This window comes from Pelophylax lessonae, assembly GCF_965119305.1.
Source record: "Pelophylax lessonae genome assembly, chromosome: 4".
NCBI lineage: Eukaryota > Metazoa > Chordata > Amphibia > Anura > Ranidae > Pelophylax > Pelophylax lessonae.
Genome location: NC_138771.1, coordinates 260,716,465 through 260,735,723, shown reverse-complemented (window position 1 = coordinate 260,735,723; position 19,259 = coordinate 260,716,465). Strand labels below are relative to the sequence as shown.

The 19,259-nt window shown below is 42.1% G+C and overlaps 1 protein-coding gene across 1 annotated transcript in view; it reads left to right on the top strand.

Annotated features, from left to right (window-relative positions):
- Positions 1-18,914, top strand: part of TBC1D15 (TBC1 domain family member 15) — a 135,398-nt gene extending 116,484 nt beyond the window's left edge. Inside the window, exons 12-17 of the mRNA XM_082253108.1 lie at positions 6,953-7,053; positions 7,958-8,057; positions 8,155-8,252; positions 12,204-12,320; positions 15,230-15,316; positions 18,560-18,914. Of these exons, the coding sequence (XP_082109234.1) occupies positions 6,953-7,053; positions 7,958-8,057; positions 8,155-8,252; positions 12,204-12,320; positions 15,230-15,316; positions 18,560-18,736 (680 nt within the window). The 3' untranslated portion in view covers positions 18,737-18,914. The remainder of the gene's footprint in view (positions 1-6,952; positions 7,054-7,957; positions 8,058-8,154; positions 8,253-12,203; positions 12,321-15,229; positions 15,317-18,559) is intronic.
- Positions 18,915-19,259: the final 345 nt, after the last annotated feature.

Below are 19,259 nucleotides of genomic sequence, written 5' to 3'. Positions count from 1 at the left end.
TTGGACGCTTATCACCACGGATGCCAGTCTATCCGGGTGAGGAGAAATTCTCGACTCGGGGGCTTGGGTCCCTGGAAAAGTCCAGGTTACCGATAAATGTATTGAAACTGAGAGCGATCAGACTTTGTCTGACTCACTGGACCGAGCAGCTCCAGGGCAGCCCGGTTCGGATCCAGTCGGACAATGCCACAGCAGTAGCTTATGTCAATCAGCTAAGGGGCACCAGGAGTGTCCTGGCGGCCATAGAAGTGGCCAGCATTCTTCGTTGGGCGGAACGATTGTTCCAGCTCTCTCTGCGGTATTCATTCCGGGGGTGAATTGGCAGGCAGATTATCTCAGCCGTCAGATTCTGGATCAAGGGGAATGATCTCTTCATCCAGGGATATTCCACCAACTGTGCCTCCGTTGGGGCACCCCGAATGGGAGCTGTTGGCATCTCAGCTCAACAGGAAAGTGCGGAGGTTTGTGGCTCGCTCCCACGATCCTCTAGCAGACACCGCAGACATGCTGATCGCCCCGGGGGGGGGGGGGCAGTATCAGCTACTGTATGCCTTCCCTCCTCTCAAGTTACTGCCGAAGCTTCTTCGCAGGATAGAGGTGGAGGGAATCCCAGTTATCCTGGTAGATCAGGACTGGCCTAGTCGGGTCTAGTACGCCGACCTGGTCAGGCTGGTCGCAGACGTTCCTTGGCGACTTCCTCTTAGGGAGGATCTGCTTTCGCAGGGACCGATCTTCCATCCTTCTTTACGATCGCTGGCTTTAACGGCCTGGCTATTGAGACCCAGGTGCTGAAGGACAAGGGATTGTCAGCTTCAGTTATTCCTTCTCTAGTTAAAGCAAGGAAAGCGACTTCCAGAAAGATTTATCATCGCACATGGAAGTCTTATATTGCATGGTGTGAATCCCTTGGGTTCCCTCCACGTTCTTATTCGGTGGCCCGAATATTGTTTTTTTCTGCAACAGGGAGCTGAGCAGAAGCTGGCCTTGAGTGTTATCAAGGGTCTGTTTTCAGCATTAGCTATCTTCTTTCAGAAGTTTTTGGCTACTCATTCCTTGGTGCGGAATTTCATCCAGGGGGTGCGACACCTGGCTCCGCCAGTGCGCGCGCCGTTACCATCCTGGGATCTTAATTTGGTGCTGTCGGTTCTTCAGACACCTCCCTTTGAAAATATCAGGGAGATTCCCTTGCTTACTTTATCCCAGAAGGTGGCCTTCTTGGTGGCTATCACTTCTGCACGCAGGGTGTCAGAACTGGCTGCATTATCCTGTTGTTCCCCAGATCTGGTGGTTCATAGGGATAAGGTTGTTCTTCATCCAAATCCATCCTTCCTTCCTAAGGTGGCTTCAAAGCTTAATTTGAATGAGGACATTGTATTGTCTTTCCTATGTCCTAAGCCCTATCATCCTCGAGAATTGCGTTGCATTCCGTGGATGTAGTTCGGGCGATCAGGATATATTTGAATACTACGGATTCATTTTGTAAGACGGATTCACTGTTTGTGATCACGGATGGCCCTAAGAAGGGGTTGCCTGTTTCTGCCGCGATCATCTTAGATGGATCAGACAGACGGTGGTATAGGCTTATTCTATCTAAGGGTCGGGATCCCCCATTCCCTGTTAAGGCGCATTCTACTCGGGCGCTTAGAGTTTCCTGGACCTTCCGCCATCAGGCGTCAGTGGTTCAGGTTTTCAAGGCGACTACCTAGTCGTCGGTTCATACCTTTACAAGATTGTATAAGGTTTATGTGAGGGCATCGTCAGATGCCTCTTCTGGCCGCAAGGTTCCTGCAGGCCGCTGTTTGAGGAGACTGTTGGTCTACCTCGAGGGTTTGTTGGGTAGGTCTCATCTGTTTGCTCGATGAGTCCTTTGATACTTCTGGTTGGCTCCGGTTGGGCCTTCTAGATTGGATTTTGATTTCTGTCAATCCCACCCCTCATTTGTGGCACTGCTTTGGGACGTCCCTATTGATGAGAATCAAAGAGGACTACGTCTGTCAATGAGCGACAGAGAAAATTGGATTTTTGTAAGATCTTACCGTAAAATACTTTTCTCTTAGCTCATTGACAGACGTAGTACCCGCCCCTCTATCATTGAGTTGGGTTGGGTTAAATTCTCTGACACTGCTTTGTGACATAACTGACATCCTGTAGCAGAGAGAGGGAGGATATACCCTCTGGGACTGCCCCTAGGGTGGAGCCAGAACGTTTTTCTTTCTGCCTAGTCCTACTCCTGCGGAGGCAGCATAACCCTATTGATGAGAATCAAAGAGGACTACGTCTGTCAATGAGCTAAGAGGAAAGGATTTTACGGTAAGATCTTACAAAAATCCAATTTTTAATTCTCCTCTGACTGTCCTACGAGGCTGTATGACTCCTGACTTTCAGTCTGGACAGTCCGGATTTGCCCTTTGCCGATCAGATGCACCCTCCCCCCAAAAAAAAAAATAATTAGCAATATGAACCAAACTGAGCATGTGCAGAGTGCATCCCAGGGCTCTGTTCTATCTGCAGATGTATTGGGGACAGTAAAAGAAGGGGCGGATCAGAGAAGACAGGATCAAACAGCCTTTTTACACAATGTGGAGAATTAACCCCTTAGGTTCCACGGTAAGTATAACAAGCATGTTTTCCTGCATATACACACTGATTTTACTGTTGTGGGTTTAGTAACGCTTTAAGTCAGTAAAACCAAAAATCAACCAGTATGTGCTTGGTCTGTGTCCAGAGGAAAATCATGCAAACACAAGATTACAGGGGCCCTTCAGCCCTCAAGTGTCATTTTTAATCCTGCTTAGTGTTGGCTACTCCTGAATCAGCCCATTGCACTTCAGGCATTGCAAATAAAGAGTTTTGCTTTAGGAGTGTTCTCTACATAGTCACTTAGTTGTTCCACTTAATTAGAGTCTAGGTCTAAAGCTTTAGAAGATGGAGTAGCATAAATGCTACGCATGTTTCCTTTGATCCAATTTGTCATCAGTTAATCCTTTTGATGCTGGAGGGGGCTTATTGGTTAATTATATAACAGTGCAGTAGTGAGACAGGGGCCTTTCAGCAGTGCACGTGTTAAATAGCATGCTGGGATGATTTATCCAGATCGCTTGTGCAGTAATGAGAAATTGATTGTTGAGATATTATCAGGCTGACATTCAAATCCTCCTCTTTGAAACAAAGTGTTCAGCTGTGACGGTAATGTCTTCTTTCCATTTCCTTCAGTGTTTGCCTGATCAGGACAGAAAACAATGTTCCCAGACAAGAACAAGGCTGGCTAAATACAGTCTTATATTTTAAGCTTTGCCAAGTGCAAAAACTGCACAATTATTTTATTATAGTTTAATTGATATCACACTGCATAATATTTAGAGTTGTGCATAATGAACAATCTATATTACTGTCAATTCTTTAACGTGCTAGAGATTGATGCATTGGTTTAAACAATACTACTGTGATGTATAGGAGTCCAGGCTCATTAGGTATGGTGAAAGCATATTGGCTATCAAGCATGAAAACATGTACGGGACATGGCTAACATTTCCAGGGCCTGACCACTTCAATATGTAAAATCATCAGGTTGCCTGTAACCTTTCGGTTCATAAAAATCCTAATCCTGAGTCTAATTATTCACATGATCGCTCAGAAAGAAAATAATTATGCTTTAGCTTCAGCCCACAGGAAGAATTGAATGCAGATGGATGCATTTCTTAGAGAGGGAAGTGTCACAGAGTGATTGACATCAGGCTGCAGCCTAGCCTAGAGGCACTGTGGAAGCCCTTCTGGTTGGACATGCATCAATTTTCTTGTATAATTAGCACTTTTACTTTTGTATGCAATCACGCAGGCCCTTGCACTACATAGTTGAAGGTAAATCTAAAGGAAATTGAATAAAATTGTATAATATATGCCCAGCCTTAGGCCCCTTTCACACGGCTTCATTCCGTCGACTGAGCTGTTCTGCTCAGCGGGGGATCGACCTGCTGAGCAGGCGTTTGACAGCTTTGTCTCCGCTCTGTGTGCGGAGACGGAGGTTTCAGATCCCCGCTAGCCTCTATGGGGGAATTGGATGAGAATGGACCACCTGTCTGTTCTCATTAGATCCGATCTGCCAGACGGATGGAAAATGGGGTTTCCATCCATCCATCCAGATTTGACGAACAGGATCGGATTGGATGTCAGCGGACATGTCTCCACTGACATCCACTGCCCCATAGATATGCATGGGGCATCCGTTCAGATCCACCCGAAAAACTGACAGGCGGATCTGAACGGTCCGCATGTGTGAAAGGGGCCTAAGTCTAGCTGTGAAGTGTCATGAGACATTACTGTAGGATTTTAATTGAAAAAACGTTGTGCCGAGAGAAAGACAGAGGCTACCATTGTTGATCTTCTATGAATACCAGCTGCCTGACTTCAATACTTTTCTGTATCACTGACCTAGTACAAGTATACAGCACGTTGGGTCTTTGCTGTCGGATTTTAATCTTTGCTGTCGGATTTTTATATAATCGGGTCAAAGTGAAAGTGGTATTAAAGGTTCGGCTTTAAAAAAATAAATAATAACAAACATGTTATACTTACCTGCTCTGTACAATGGTTTTGCACAGAGCAGTGCTGATCATCTTCTCAGGTCCCCCGCTGGCGCTCCTGGCTCCTCCCCCCCTTGTCCAGTGCCCCCAAAAACAAACCACTTGCTATGGAGGCACTGGTGCTTGCTCGCTCCCGAGCCCTGCTCTATGCATCCATAAGAAACATAGAGCCACGGCTCAGCCTCGCCCAACTCTCTCCTCATGGGCTCACTGGCTTTATTCAGCCAATGAGGAGAGGGAGTCCCGGGACAACTGAGGCTCTAGTACTCATCGTTAAATCGAGAGGGAGCTCGGGTGAGTATTGGGGGGGGGGGGGGTTATGGGGGAGCAGCACGCAGAAGGTTTTTTACCTTCATGCATAGAATGCATAAAGATATAAAACCTTCAGCCTTTACAACCACTTGAAGTCGGAACTCCTGATCTGCATGTTTTGGGTTAGTGACTCAGGAGGTGCTCAAGCCACTGTATGAGTGTGACAGTCAGGGAACTGTTTTTTTTTTTTTTTTTAGGCGTAGCAGTCAACAGTAGTAATCTCCATTATTCTTTTAGTAAAGGTCTTTAAAGTACCTTGAGTGGACTTTCTGACTGTTGGCATACCTACTAAATGCATCCAGGACTGATCACTAGCAGGTGATTGCTGTATGTATGATTATATGCGAGTGGCCACGGTTAGCTGCGGGAGGCGGCAACCTCCCACAGCTAATCACCTAGTTCTTGAATCAGTGTTGGTCCCATTTGCAGGTGTGAATGTGGCCTAATAGGTTTTTTTAAAATATCTGTTTGAGGTTCAGTTTTAACCACTTAAGGACCGCTCCATGTACATTTACTGTGGCAGGGCAGCCCTTAAGTGCAAAATCACATACCTGTACGTGATTTTGTAGATGGACTGTAGAGGCTCATGCCCCCGGAGCCACGCTCCCGCTGTGATTGGACACAGTGGGAGCCAATCGGCGAGTCCAGCTGTCCTGATGGCCGCCGGCCATCCACGATCATTCAGGAGAATGACCAAAAGGAGGTCTGCCTATGTAAACAAGGCAGACCGCCGTTCTGTCAGACAGGAAGAGAGAGATCTTATGTTCCTGCTAATCAGGAATACAAATCTCTCTTCCTGCAGTCAGTCCATTCCGCCCACAGTAAGAAAGCATTCCCTAGAAGCACACTTAACCCCTTGATCGCCCCTGATGTTAACCCCTTCCCTGCTAGTGTAATTTATACAGTAGCAGTGCGTATTTTTAGCACTGATCACTGTATTGGTGTCACTGGTCCCCAGAAAGTGTTACTTAGTGTCAGATTTGTCCGCTGCAATGTCGCAGTCCTGCTAAAAATCGCTGATCGCCGTCATTTCTAATAAAAACAATAAAAAAAATAAAAAGTCCATAAATCTTTTCCATAGTTTGTAAAAGCTAAAACTTTTGCACAGACCAATCAATATACGCTTTCTAGGATTTTTTTTTTTACCAAAAATATGTAGCAGACTAGAAATTAGCCTAAACTGATAAAGAAATTAGATTTTTTAAAATTTTTGATATGTTTTATAGCAGAAAGTAAAAAAATATTTTTTTTCAAAATAGTTTTTTTGTTTATAGCGCAAAAAATAAAAACCGCAGAGGTGATCAAATACCACCAAAAGAAAGCTCTATTTGTGGGGAAAAAAAGGACATCAATTTTATTTGGGTACAACGTCACATGACCACCGCACAGTTGTCAGCTAAAGCAATGCAGTGCTGTATCGCTAAAAAATGGTCTGATCATTAAGCGGGTAAAACCTTCTGGAGCTGAAGTGGTTAAAGGATAGCTAAACCCAAGAACAAAACTGTGATCTATTGTAGCTTACCAGTCATTACATGTGGTGGTTGCATTTAGGTTAATTCAGGCTAAGAATATTTTTTAGCAAGTACAGAAGATACCTTCTGATTGTGCCAGAAATGCAGTCTCCTTGTAACTTCCTGTGAGCTGAACTGAAAGTACAATGTTATCTCCCTTCTGTAAACTGCTATTCCCCCACCTCCTGTGTAATGGAATTGAGGGGATGATGACATGTTCAGCCTGGGCGACAACCACGGCTCCCTTCATAGATACAGTGGAGGAGTGAGCATACGCATACCCACACAGAAATGTTTTATTTAGAGGACTGCCAGGTTAAAAAAAAAAAAAAAAAGTAGAAAAGACTGAAATACTGTGTGTTTGGGTTTAAAGCTTCACAAAAAATAATGTGCACCCTTTTATTTGTCTTGAATAGTTTCAACATTGGCTATATGCTCTGAAATCATACAGGGATCCTCAAGAATAGCTGAATGTAATGTCGGCTGAACACTGGAACCCTATTTACTTTTTTTGTGTCATTCATTTTTCACAATTGTTCTCTGTTTAAGGATATGTTCAAGGCATGAGTGACTTACTTTCCCCTGTCCTGTATGTGATGGAAAATGAAGTGGATGCTTTCTGGTGCTTTGTATCATATATGGATCAAATGGTAAATGAACTGATAATGTAAACTTGTGCTTTGAGAGGAGAGACTGAAGTTAACAAAGAATTTTTCTGTAATTTCCCTTAAATGAAAAGTAGCTATGCGTAACTTTTTAAAGAAGAACTCCAGCACTATTTGTATCTGGATTGATCACGTATTATCCAACATACTTTATACTCCCTACTGGTCCTTTTTATAGTGATAGACTTATGGACCAATAGGAAGGTTTATGTGGCAGGTAGGGGTAGGCTAGTTATTAGGCCCTTGCAATGTTTGGTTTTTCAAATAAAATTAAATTTCCTGATACAAGTCACAAGTTACATGCAAGACATCAGCTCCATTAGCTGATTATTAAACAGCATTGCTACTGTAGATGTCATAAAAGTGGTTGCAAACCTTCAAAATAAAATATGAACAAAACATATCCAACTATAGTGTGCACTAAGTGTAATTTCTCTCTGCTGCCTGGCTCCTCTATCTGCATGAGTCACTTTTGACACATTTTCTAGACACCAAGAGGTGAAAAGGTGACTGGAGGGAACTCCAGCACACAGCCTGCAATTGATAGCCCCAGCTCTGTTCCTGTTTACAGTGTGAAGGGAGGTGTGTCCTTTCCTTCCAATTAGCTCTCAAAGCTCCCCTCACTGAGATCAGCAGAGTGTAGCTTCAGCTCCCCTGGCCCCTTGCTTTCTGACAGCTCAGACAAGCTGTATAAATTCTGCCATTTGTATGGCTGTGGAGAAGAAGAGACTGCAGATAAACCGTTCCAACTTGTATAGAAAGATTAGTACCAGTCACTGGTTATGTGTAAGGGTTTTACAACCGCTTTATACCCTTCTACTATACTATATCATATACTGTAAGATCCGTTGTAAGCCTTTACTTACATATTTTTTAATGTATTATTCAGCATCAAAACTTTGAGGAACAAATGCAAGGCATGAAGACACAGCTGGTGCAGCTTAGCACTTTGCTGCGTTTACTGGACAGTGGCTTTTGCAGTTATCTTGGTGTGTATTAATTTTGTCATAGCAATATAAGTCTAAGCACTAAGGGGACATTCGGCACTATAATATTAACAAATGCTTTGTGTGCATTCCTTTGTAGAATCTCAGGACTCTGGTTATTTATATTTTTGTTTTCGATGGCTGCTGATCAGGTTTAAAAGGGAATTTAGCTTTAATGACATTCTTCATGTGTGGGAGGTAAGTTCCATTACCATATAAAATAATTTCAGATCATTTTACTCCCTTTCTACCCTTTTGTCCTGTTTCTTAATTTATCTTTGTAATTTTGCTGCCTAATGCTGTTTAAGTGGGATTATCTTCAAAACTTTGAAAAATTTGAATCTATTTTCGACTGCTCTCTGCTCCATTATTGGAGAGATTTACCTTCTGGCCTGGGGACCCCTGTTGCTAAGACAGGGAGTTAGAGGAATTCCAAATTTTCTGGCATCACCAGAGTAGAGAGTGAAAGAGATCATTCAAAGAGGTCACATTCTGGTGACCGCTATCAAAGGTGGGATTCCCCTTGCTTTCCTTTTGTTTCTCTAGGATAGAAGGAGAAGGAAAAAGCTCACCTGCGTAGACACAGAACGTAAGAAATACTAAAATATGTTCATCAACCTAAATGTTTGAAAACCAGCCAACCCGTTTCAGGGTTCACCAGCACTTACTGTAGCAAAAAATGCCTTGAAATCCCCAAAACGCGGTTGCTTTGATTTTAAACATTTTGATCAGTAAACATACCTAGATTTAACACCAGATTTTACACTCTCTTGCCTATACCAGTGGTTTCCAAACTGCGGCCCGGGGGGCTGGATGTCGCCCTTTGCTTGCCTTTATTCAGCCCTGGGGGCACTATCCCTCCCACTGACGCCAAAGATGTGATGCTGTCCCTCCCACTGACACCAACGATGTGGCGCTGTCCCTCCACTGAGGCCAGGGGTGGGACGCTGCCCCTCCCTCTGGCGCCAGCGGTGGGACGCTGCCCCTCCCTCTGGCGCCAGCGGTGGGACGCTGCCCCTCCCTCTGGCGCCAGGGGTGGGACGCTGCCCCTCCCTCTGGCGCCAGGGGTGGGACGCTCCCCCTCCCACTGGCGCCAGGGGTGGGACTCTGCCCCTCCCCCTCTGGCGCCAGCGGTGGGACTCTGCCCCTCCCCCTCTGGCGCCAGCGGTGGGACGCTGCCCCTCCCCCTCTGGCGCCAGCGGTGGGACGCTGCCCCTCCCCCTCTGGCGCCAGCGGTGGGACGCTGCCCCTCCCCCTCTGGCGCCAGCGGTGGGACGCTGCCCCTCCCCCTCTGGCGCCAGCGGTGGGACGCTGCCCCTCCCCCTCTGGCGCCAGCGGTGGGACGCTGCCCCTCCCCCTGTGGCGCCAGCGGTGGGATGCTGCCCCTCCCCCTCTGGCGCCAGCGGTGGGACGCTGCCCCTCCCCCCCCTCCCTGGCGCCACCAATGGGACGCTGTCCCCCCCCCCTCTGGCGACAGGACATGTTCTACTCCTACTGGCCGTAGTCTGGCCCCTCTAAAGTGTGAAGGATAGTAAACTGGTCCTTTATTTAGACTGTTTGGAGACTCCTGGTCTATACCATGCACATTCTGGCTGAAACGCCACCTCTTAGCTCCTTGACCTGAGGTACCACACTATAATATGCAGACTCTATAGACTCCTCATTAGGAGACTAAACTGTTAACCAATACCTGCTAAGCAATAGAAACCAAAAAACAAAAATCTAGTATTGGAAATCCTACAATTAATCGTGTAGCCTGAGAAATGTGTGTCATTTAGTAGTTCATGTTGCATAGGTTTTGTCCAATACAAGTTTCCTAGCAGCACAGTGAACAAAAAATGTGCTGATGAGGTGTTCACATTCTTATGAATATTTATAGCTGCCAACATTATGCAGCTTCATATATAACAGTGCTTTAGAAGGAACTACTCTGCAGTAAGATATATACAGCTAGTGTAATGGCAAGTTTTAGATATTCATGTATACTCAGACATTGTTCTCTCTTTTGTCAGTAGGTTCACAGCAAGCCTGGTTTGGAAGACATGGTTAATTTTAGTTTGAGGCTATTTTATTCAGCATGTTGATAATACTCCTATTTTCTTGTTTTTACTTTTACATTTTGGGCATTTCACTTTTTATAATCTTCAATGCTTGCTGTGCCTTATTTCTAATAGTGTATTATAAAAAAAAATCGGTAGATGTTTCTTCTAGTTTACTCTCTGTATACGTTAATCACTTAGGCCTCATTCAGTGTAGCTGAATTTTTATGCAGTGTACTAAAATAAACATAATGTAAATGTAACTAAACAAATGATGCCTCTCTGTGCCATCATTTGTCTGCAATGTACAAAGAAGCAAGCCTATTTGGAAATAAAAGTGTTTTAAATGCTACATGCTTATAAAAACAGATGCAAGCACCTGAGGTTAAATCATGTAACCTGAAGTAACAAAATGAATATAGTAGTTTGTAACCCGGGGACCGCCTGTAAAAAAGAATAAAGTAAAAAATAAAAACTACTCTCTTCTCTGTGCTGTGAGGCTACTCATTTGGCAATGAAGTCTTATTCTTGCTACTAAACAACTGCTGGCAGTCCTCTAAGATGAACCAAAAACAAGACAATATACACCTAAATGTATATATCACCAGTTCATACGCTGATCAAACAGACTGTCCACGGCTTGCTGTAGTCTATACACTCCCACTGCGAGGTCGTTGCTGCTCCTCCTTGCTTCCACTGAGTGGCGGACTATGCTTGGATCTATAGATAACAGAAAGGAGACACCAGCGCACAACCACCCTCGCATAATAACGTTTGTTGCACCATAATACACGTAGTAACACAATTCCACTCACATTTCATATGTATATAACAGGCACATCAGCATGCTCCTTCTTCCCCTCTCCCTCTCAGGTGGCCCTCGGTTCCCCCTTCGATCTTGTAAAGGAACTCGGATACCGCCTACCGCACCCTCCACTCTAGAGCTTTCCCACCAGGTTCTGGCATCCTGCGCCCGGTCCCGCCGGCTACTCCCAACTGTGCATGCACGCCGTAGCCATGGCACTGCTGGAAGCCTCTTGGGTGAGAGGGGATGTGTATGTAAGAAGGAATAGACGCTCTGAGGTTGCCAAGACAATAGCATTTCGGAGGCGGAGCCTCCTTCAGGTCCCACCCCCCCTTACTCCCCAACCTCCTTTATATGGTTATGACCACACCAGTACAACCTACTTAAAGGGGCCAGAACCGGGGAGGAATACAGGGCTAATAGGCAACCTTATGGACAGAGTCAATTTTTTAAGTTTCTAAGATGAGCTGTTACTAGCTGCATTGCTTTCCCTGTCCTTTCCATGATGTAAACAGTAATAACTAGTAGTAGTTAGTCACATTCAGCTGGACTTGATTTGTTATGTTGTAAATTTGTCGTCATTCATTTCATCCAGGTGGCTTCCTCAGTTGAAATGGGTTTATAGAACATACCTCAGTTTTTATAGCCCCATAAGTGACTGACCCTAATCCAGTCACTATGGTGTTATGTAATGTGTCAACGCAGATGCTGATTGTCCAGGAACATGACTGGTGTGGAAGTGTTTGAAACCACCTTGTTCTAATTTATATAATCTATACACATAATGTCCAACTAAGTCATTTGTTCAATTTGAATGCATAGTTGCATCTTTTCAAGCGCTGGTGGTGGTTAGATTTGTACATGGTTTACTCTCCTATGACGACCTCACTAACACAAGGCAGATCCCGCTTATATAAAGTGTGAATATAGCTACCACATTAATGAATGTGTAATTGCACACTGTGCATACAGACAAGGCGTTGAAAGCACTACCACACAATTTACATTAAGTAGATCACTTTCACGTGTTTACCTTTTTTAGAAAAAAGAAAAAAAATCAAAAGGTTATAGTTTCCGTTTTAAATCAATGTGCCTGTCTCTAATGTAGCTACATAATTCGCTAATGGAATTCATGATCACAAAATAGCTGAGTCATGCAAACATAATTACAAGGTTCTCCTTTGAATGAGAAATGTGGATGATAAAGGATCAGTAATTTGCACTTATTCCTGAATTTTATGTTAGCGGTGCTGTCATTACTCATAGCAAAGAAAAAGTTTCTGAATTGTTTCTACAATTTTTTAGGTAATATGGACAGGTTTACCCTGTCAGAACTTCCATCTGCTCATTTGTTGTGCTATATTGGAGTCGGAGAAAAAGCAAATAATGGAGCAGAACTATGGCTTTAATGAAATTTTAAAGGTATATTATGGATTTGTTAACAACTTGGGTATCAAAATAATACATTTATTAGACTTGGGACTTTAAAAACTATCTTTTATTTTTTACCACACTTTTGTTTTATAAAGTGTTCTTATTCTTTAATAATAATTCCTAAGTGCAATAATCCATACCAACCAATGTTAATCCATCTTGTACTGGTCTGAGTAAATCCTGATTGGTTACTATGGGTTGCTGCACATACGGATTAGTTCTTATATCAGGCCATTTGTTACTTTTGATGTACAGTTGAAACTGTTATACTGCTGTCATTGATCACTTTGACATGAGGGGAGTGTTGCCAACCTATCGATTAAGTCCTTTAGTTCTCCCTGTAACCGTGAGTATGGGATTTCTAGGGAACTCGCTAAAGGAGTTTCTAAATTTCAGTAGTATGGTTTGTAGAATACCTGGCATCTAAAATGTGCTTGGCCTGACTTTGACATTAATATGTGATGGTCTGAATAAGAAATTGGCAGCTTCAAAGCAAAGTGATTTGCCAGCATGCGTGGAGATTAGCACTGATCACCAGTTCTCATTTTAGTAAATCCATATAGATGTGTCTATAGAGATTACTATATTTGAGCTCCATGAATAAAACTGAAATGGATAAAGGTCTGTTATCCTAAGTAGCCAGTCAGACCATGGTTGTTATTGTAGGTTACATAGTGAAAGAATACGTTTGACTGGTCTGTATAGATGAAAAAAGATTCTGAGCCTTGAAGTCAGTTTTTTTGGTAAATGCACTTTAGCATACTGTTTGCAGTCAAGCAAAAAAAAACCTAGCAATTACAGTGCCTTACAACCTTTCACTGTCCTTCGTCTTGTAATAAGTTAGCAAACCGCCATCTAGAATAAGGTTTATGCCAGACGTGTTCCCTGTGCTCTATTGATTCTAAGGAGCTAATTTATGAAGTAGGCAATCTGACACTGAGCGGACATTCTTTACAAGTGAATCTTCTATGTACGTGTGTTTTAAATGACGGTGATTGTGTCCCCACCGGAGAATGTTTGGTGAAAGTCAGATTCACTGCTTTATAAATGGTCCTCCTAATGTAGACTAACGGCATACGGGCAAGGGGCATTTATGCTCCATTATAAAAAATAAAAAACAGGAAAAAAGACTGAAATAAACTGCATGCTTGTTACTGTTTTTTAACATTACTTTACTTTGCTCAGTCTAAACCTTTTTTTTTTATTCAGGGCTTGCAGTTTTAATCAGTCTGCATTAAATTTTCAATCCACCTTGATTGCCATATGCTTGCCATTGCACAGAATTAAAAAACGACAACTCAAGCAAATACTGGAAGAAAATCTATTGGCTTTCCACTGTATGCTTTAGTAAAAAAAGCAGAATGAGTTGCAAACTAACATGCTGTATTTTTTAAAAACATAAAAGGTTTAAAAGAAAACCTAGTGCTGACTTGGGGATAAACAAGTGAACTTTACTCTGATTTTCTTCTTCCTTTTGAAAAGGAAAAAAAAAAAAAAATTAAAATTATATTTCAAGTTTGCAGCCCCAAGTCAAAACATGTTCATCATACACTTAATACAAATTTAGTGTATGGGATGAATCTGCCTAAACGTGCAGCAAAAAATATAAAATAATGCCTGTGGGTAAATAGATGACATTTGCCCAACCTAAAGTAACATTAAATGAGAAGTAAAGCCAAAGTTATGGATCACAGCAGTGCAGTTAGTTTTCAGCCTTCAGCACGCTAAAGTTTGCCGTTTTGCTGATGCCTTTTAGCCGGTCCAGGTGCTGGATCGATCCGGTCAGGCTCCACTCAGATGCCTTGACTGGCAGCTGGCTCAGTCTCTCAGCAAGCCGCTGGGACAATGAGCCAGCCACTCCCACCCCCTCCACAGCCCAGCACTCCAGTGAGCACTGGAGGGGTTAGAGCAGAGAGTAAAGGGCAAAACTGAGCGATCAGTGGTTTTCAGAGGCGGTGGGGGCAGATGCAGTTTTGGGTCAATGCTACATCCACCTAGGTTGGTATAAATGTTTTTTTTTTTTCCAACCCCAGACTTCTCTTTTAAAGCTATTTTAAATGAGATGCTTATTTTATTAACTTGTATGGTGATGCAATAATGTGTACAAAAAAAAAAAAAGTATTTTTTCTTATTCTGTTTACTGTGTCCTGGTCACACTGGCTGACTTAAGTTATGTGGATGCATGCCAAAGTTTATGGAGCCTGACCGGAGTCTCCAGTTCATGTGCACCCCTAATTAGAACTACTGACCAATGTGCAACTGTTTCTAAAAGCGACACAGAGCCAAAGCCACACTGACTCGGAAGCCACTGTCAATCACTGCTGTTGAGGAGGAGGAGGAGAGGCATGCCTTTAGCTCGTCTTCTTTTTCAATCTGCCTGTGCTGGGAAGGGCTGCATGTAAGGTTGTAGTTCTAAACAGGAGCTCACACAAACTGGAGACTCTGGCGAGGCTTCATAGGTCGTGGCGGGCAAATTGGGCACCCACACACCTGAAGCCTGCCATCGTGGCTAAGGGACAGTTAAAGGGGTAAGAAGAGAGGAGAAGTTTAAAACAATCTTATAAACGGCTCTAAAAATAGGGCTTTAATGTAAAAATACACAATGAGATACATCTTTTTTTTTTTTTTTTTTTTTTTTTTTTTTTTTACTCCTTGATAGGTGATAATATGAAGCCATGAACTGTACCAACAGCCGCTTGCTATGGTTACTTTATTCCCCTATGCTTTGGAGCTATATTCCCCTATACACCTGATGACATGTAAAGCCTACATTCTGATCTACTAACCTCTCCCGCTTCAGTGTGGACACATCAGGCAGTCTTAAATGTATTTGAACATCATATGTATGCTAAAATGTGTTGTGTCTACAGCCACTGAGTTTATGTTTTGTATTTTAGCATATCAATGAACTTTCCATGAAGCTGGAAATTAATGATGTTCTGTGTAAAGCGGAAGCAATCTCTTTGCAGATGATGAAATGCAAGGTATTACAAAGTCTTGTGCATGACCTTTTATCGCTTTCAATGTATTACAATCTCATTTTACAGGAACAAGAAAGTTTTTATTCTGTAGAGCCTCAGGGCAGTTTTTTTTTTTTTTTTTTTTAGTTTTTAACTAAAGGTTAAAATTATGATTTTATGACATTGTAAAAGATAATGAGAATACTCCAACACGTTTTTCCACGGAGTTAACCATAAAATGGGATTATTTTAGAACCTTTGTTAAAATGTATGCTTTAATATGTAGTATTAAACTGATGGTGAACCTGTTAACTGCATTTTTTGGATCACAACCAGCTTAATATTTAAAATATGCAGTCATATTTTATTAAGGCTACATTCACACCAGTAAATAAGGCTGATGCAAATTGTAGGGGCATATTTTTTTAGATTCCTGGAGCGTCTGTGAGCGGCTAGGTGCAGCCACCAGCCCTGTTCACTATAATGACAGGTTGCGGGGCAGCCACAGCTATTGGCGGCCATTTGCACAGTCAGCGATTACCTTTAATGATTGCTGCTGGATGCATTTTGTGGCCCAAATAAACATTGAATTCATGTTTATAGCTGGACCTCAGGTAAGCTGCTAAATACAGTGTACAATATATCAAAGTATTTGCTACTTTGTAATCCAGTCACACCTATAAGACATCACTGTCAAGATGTGGACCCCCCTGCAGACAACTGCATTTAAGCAGGTCCAGATACTGCTCAGTTTATGATTGGACATTGAAATTGTAGCAGCAAATTGATGAGGCCATTCTGTTCTTCGGCCCTTTAAACATGTGCACAGTGTTGGACAGTGCAAAATAATTGAGCCCCAATTGGCTCCTATTGTTGCCCCTGCTGCTGTGTAGGATATTACAGAATGCTATAATCAAAACATATTCAGGCATATACTGTATACTAGTAGTATGTAGTGCTATGTTTAATGATTTTATAATGAATAAATATTTGAATTCATTATTGCCTTCTCATATCAGCCTAGAGTTCAGCTTTAGCAATAACAAATGAACTGGGTTTACCAGTTAGAAGCATTTTATCCTGAAGAATATATACCTTTAGTAAGGGCTATCAACAGGCAGTGTGTCACTGTTTTATGCAACATCCACTGATCTACACAGGGAATAATCCAAGCACACAAGAAGACTGAACGCTGTGCAGAGAGAATGTATGCCTCTTGCACCCTGTTGGCTAATCGCTATCACTTATTTATCTGCAGTAGACTCCAGCTGCTTCTTTAGAGATTTCCCACATTCCCTTTGCCTGAACAACTGCTTATTACAATTGGCATGTCTGAAAAAATTAAGCATAGTCTGTGATAGCAAAGAAAAGCTAAAAGGAGCTCATTAGACAAAGATATTATTTGTGTGCTATACTTCTATACATTTAAAGTGTGCCTACACCACAACAATGAACTGCTCTGATTTGCTCCCTCTTGGTCTGCTAAATTTACTATTAAAAGTGTTTTGTCATATCTGTTAGAGAGTGCAAAAATACCTGTTGATTTTGGCAGAAATCTGATACTTTTCTTATGCACAAGGGAGAGTTATGGGAATGAGGAGGGGAGGGAGGAAATTATGAGAGGTCTGTGTCCTTTGTAATCCTTTAAAAATAAAGTAGGCAGGACTGACACCATATGCTTAGGAATTCAGAGCCCAAAATACACCCTGTTGTCGTATGGTGTAAAGCCTAGTACACATTGCTAGAAAATTGGACAAACAGTCAACTTTTTCCATGTTTTCATCTCATATTGAAAATAAGAATGCCTAAAATGGTACAAAAAGTCTTGAGTGACAGAGGTCAAATTCCCATGTATGCACTTTGGTCTATGTCTAGTCTGTGGTCATACTTTGTTTCCAAACGTGTATACTGAACTAATTAGATGAAAATTGGACATTATAACTAATGAGAACATTTTTCCACCATGTCCCTTTTTGGAAAGTTAGAGTCCATATCGGTTCTCTAAAGCAGGGTACTAATGAACAGAAAATCAAAGAATCGTTCCGAATATAGATATTTCGTCCAATTTTCTAATAGTGTGTACTAGGCCTAAACATTTGTTGTAAGGACACCCACCTCCCCCCCAGCCCCCTTACACGGACTGGGTAAAGTATATGTGAACCTTTACCTTGTAAAACAATCCATTCATTTTAAAATAGGTTTTAAATACCACTTTTTTTTTATAATTGCCCAAATAACCTAGGTTCTCAGCTACATAGGGGGCTGGGGGGGGGGGATATCAGTACATTGATATCCCCACTGAATGGCTGTGCAGGGGGGCGTGTCAGCACAAGTCTGATCGTTGGAGGACAGGCAGACTGTTTTCCCAGCACAGCTAGAAAACTTGACAACACTGGGATGGATGTGCTTCCATTTCTAGAGTAGTCAGTTTGAAGCAGGGGACCTAGCAGGACCACCAGATATTTCATGCAGGGGAGCAATGCACAGAAAACACAACACTTTTTGAAATAAGGTAAATGTACAACAGATACATATCAGGGATATGAAATATTGGGGTATCCTATTCTTTAAACCACAAGAGCTTTTCTTTTATTAACTTAAGTTTCTCTTTTGTACTGTTTTTTTTTTTAAATAACAAATGCAGTAGGTGAGACGTTGGATGAATTGGCTTAGAGTAGCGTTATGGGGGGCTAAATGGTTTGTTTTTCTACAGGTTCTCCATCAGACCATAAGAGGGACAGCTGAGGAGGAACTAAGTACATTTAAGGGACAGTTAGGAGCTACAGTGTGTATTGTGAATCAGCAGAATTGCTGAATTGGATGGTTGATTATAGGCAGCAACGATTTCCACCGAAAATTACAAAAAAGGCTTTAAAAGTTTTTAGGTTGCTGCTAAGCCAGCAAGGGGTATCATGCAGCAAGTGACAGTGAGAGATTTGCCTATACCACTTCTGATTCATAGAATCATAGCTTTTCTGCAGTTTTTCTGATCAGTGCTTCTTTGCAGTGCAGCAGCTGTGCCTCTTTTTTATAGAGAGAGAGAAATAATCATAATCTTGTAGATTGAAATCGATTAGGTAAATTAATCTGTGAGGATAAAAATATTGGAGCAGCCTTTGCAGACTTCATTTTAAGCAGCTGGTTTTGGGACAGTCATCCTACTAGGAAAGGGATCTGCATGCTTTAGAACTTTGCTTTAGACTCATGTTTTAAATATAACACATCTAAAACAATTAGCTCAGCAGATCTGTGCTTTCTGTTGCTTAGGATTTGCCTCCAGCGGTTTGCGAAGTTCTTGGACTTAACAACAATGCTGCACCACTGTCGCATGACACAGCTGAGGATTGCATTGTCAAGAAGCATTACCAAATGTCACCGTCTCAGAATAGCTCTGTGCCTGTACACCCCTCAAATGGGACAAGAAGTACCGTAATTCAAACCTGAAAGCTCTGCCAAACAGTGTTCACACACCAACTTCTGCCTGGTAAAAAAGCTCCTCTCAAGACACCGTGTCTACAATAACTTGACAAGGACACTTGATTTATTATGTGGTGTTAATTTCGGAGACTTTGGAAAACTCATTTTGTCTACAGCAGTGTCTTTGAATTAAAACTTTTAAAAACAAAGGATCTAACTTAATTATTTTTGTAGTTAAAGCTGAACCAAAATAGACTATCCACCACTATCATTCCATCACCTTTCACTAGTGAGATACAGATGACCTGGTGAACTGGAAATGTTTCTTCTATCTATTAGGTTTAAATAACCACAAAATACTAATGAATCCAATGTTTTCATTTAGATATATGAACTATTTTTCTTTTAGCACTTGCACAAATGGAATCCAAAGTGACAAGGTTTAGCAGGACATTTAATTTTTTTTTTTTTTTCAAATCTGCTTATTTTTTTCAAATCTGCTTATCTATTTTCTTTTTCTACCATAAAGTGGCCTGTTAATATATGCTAT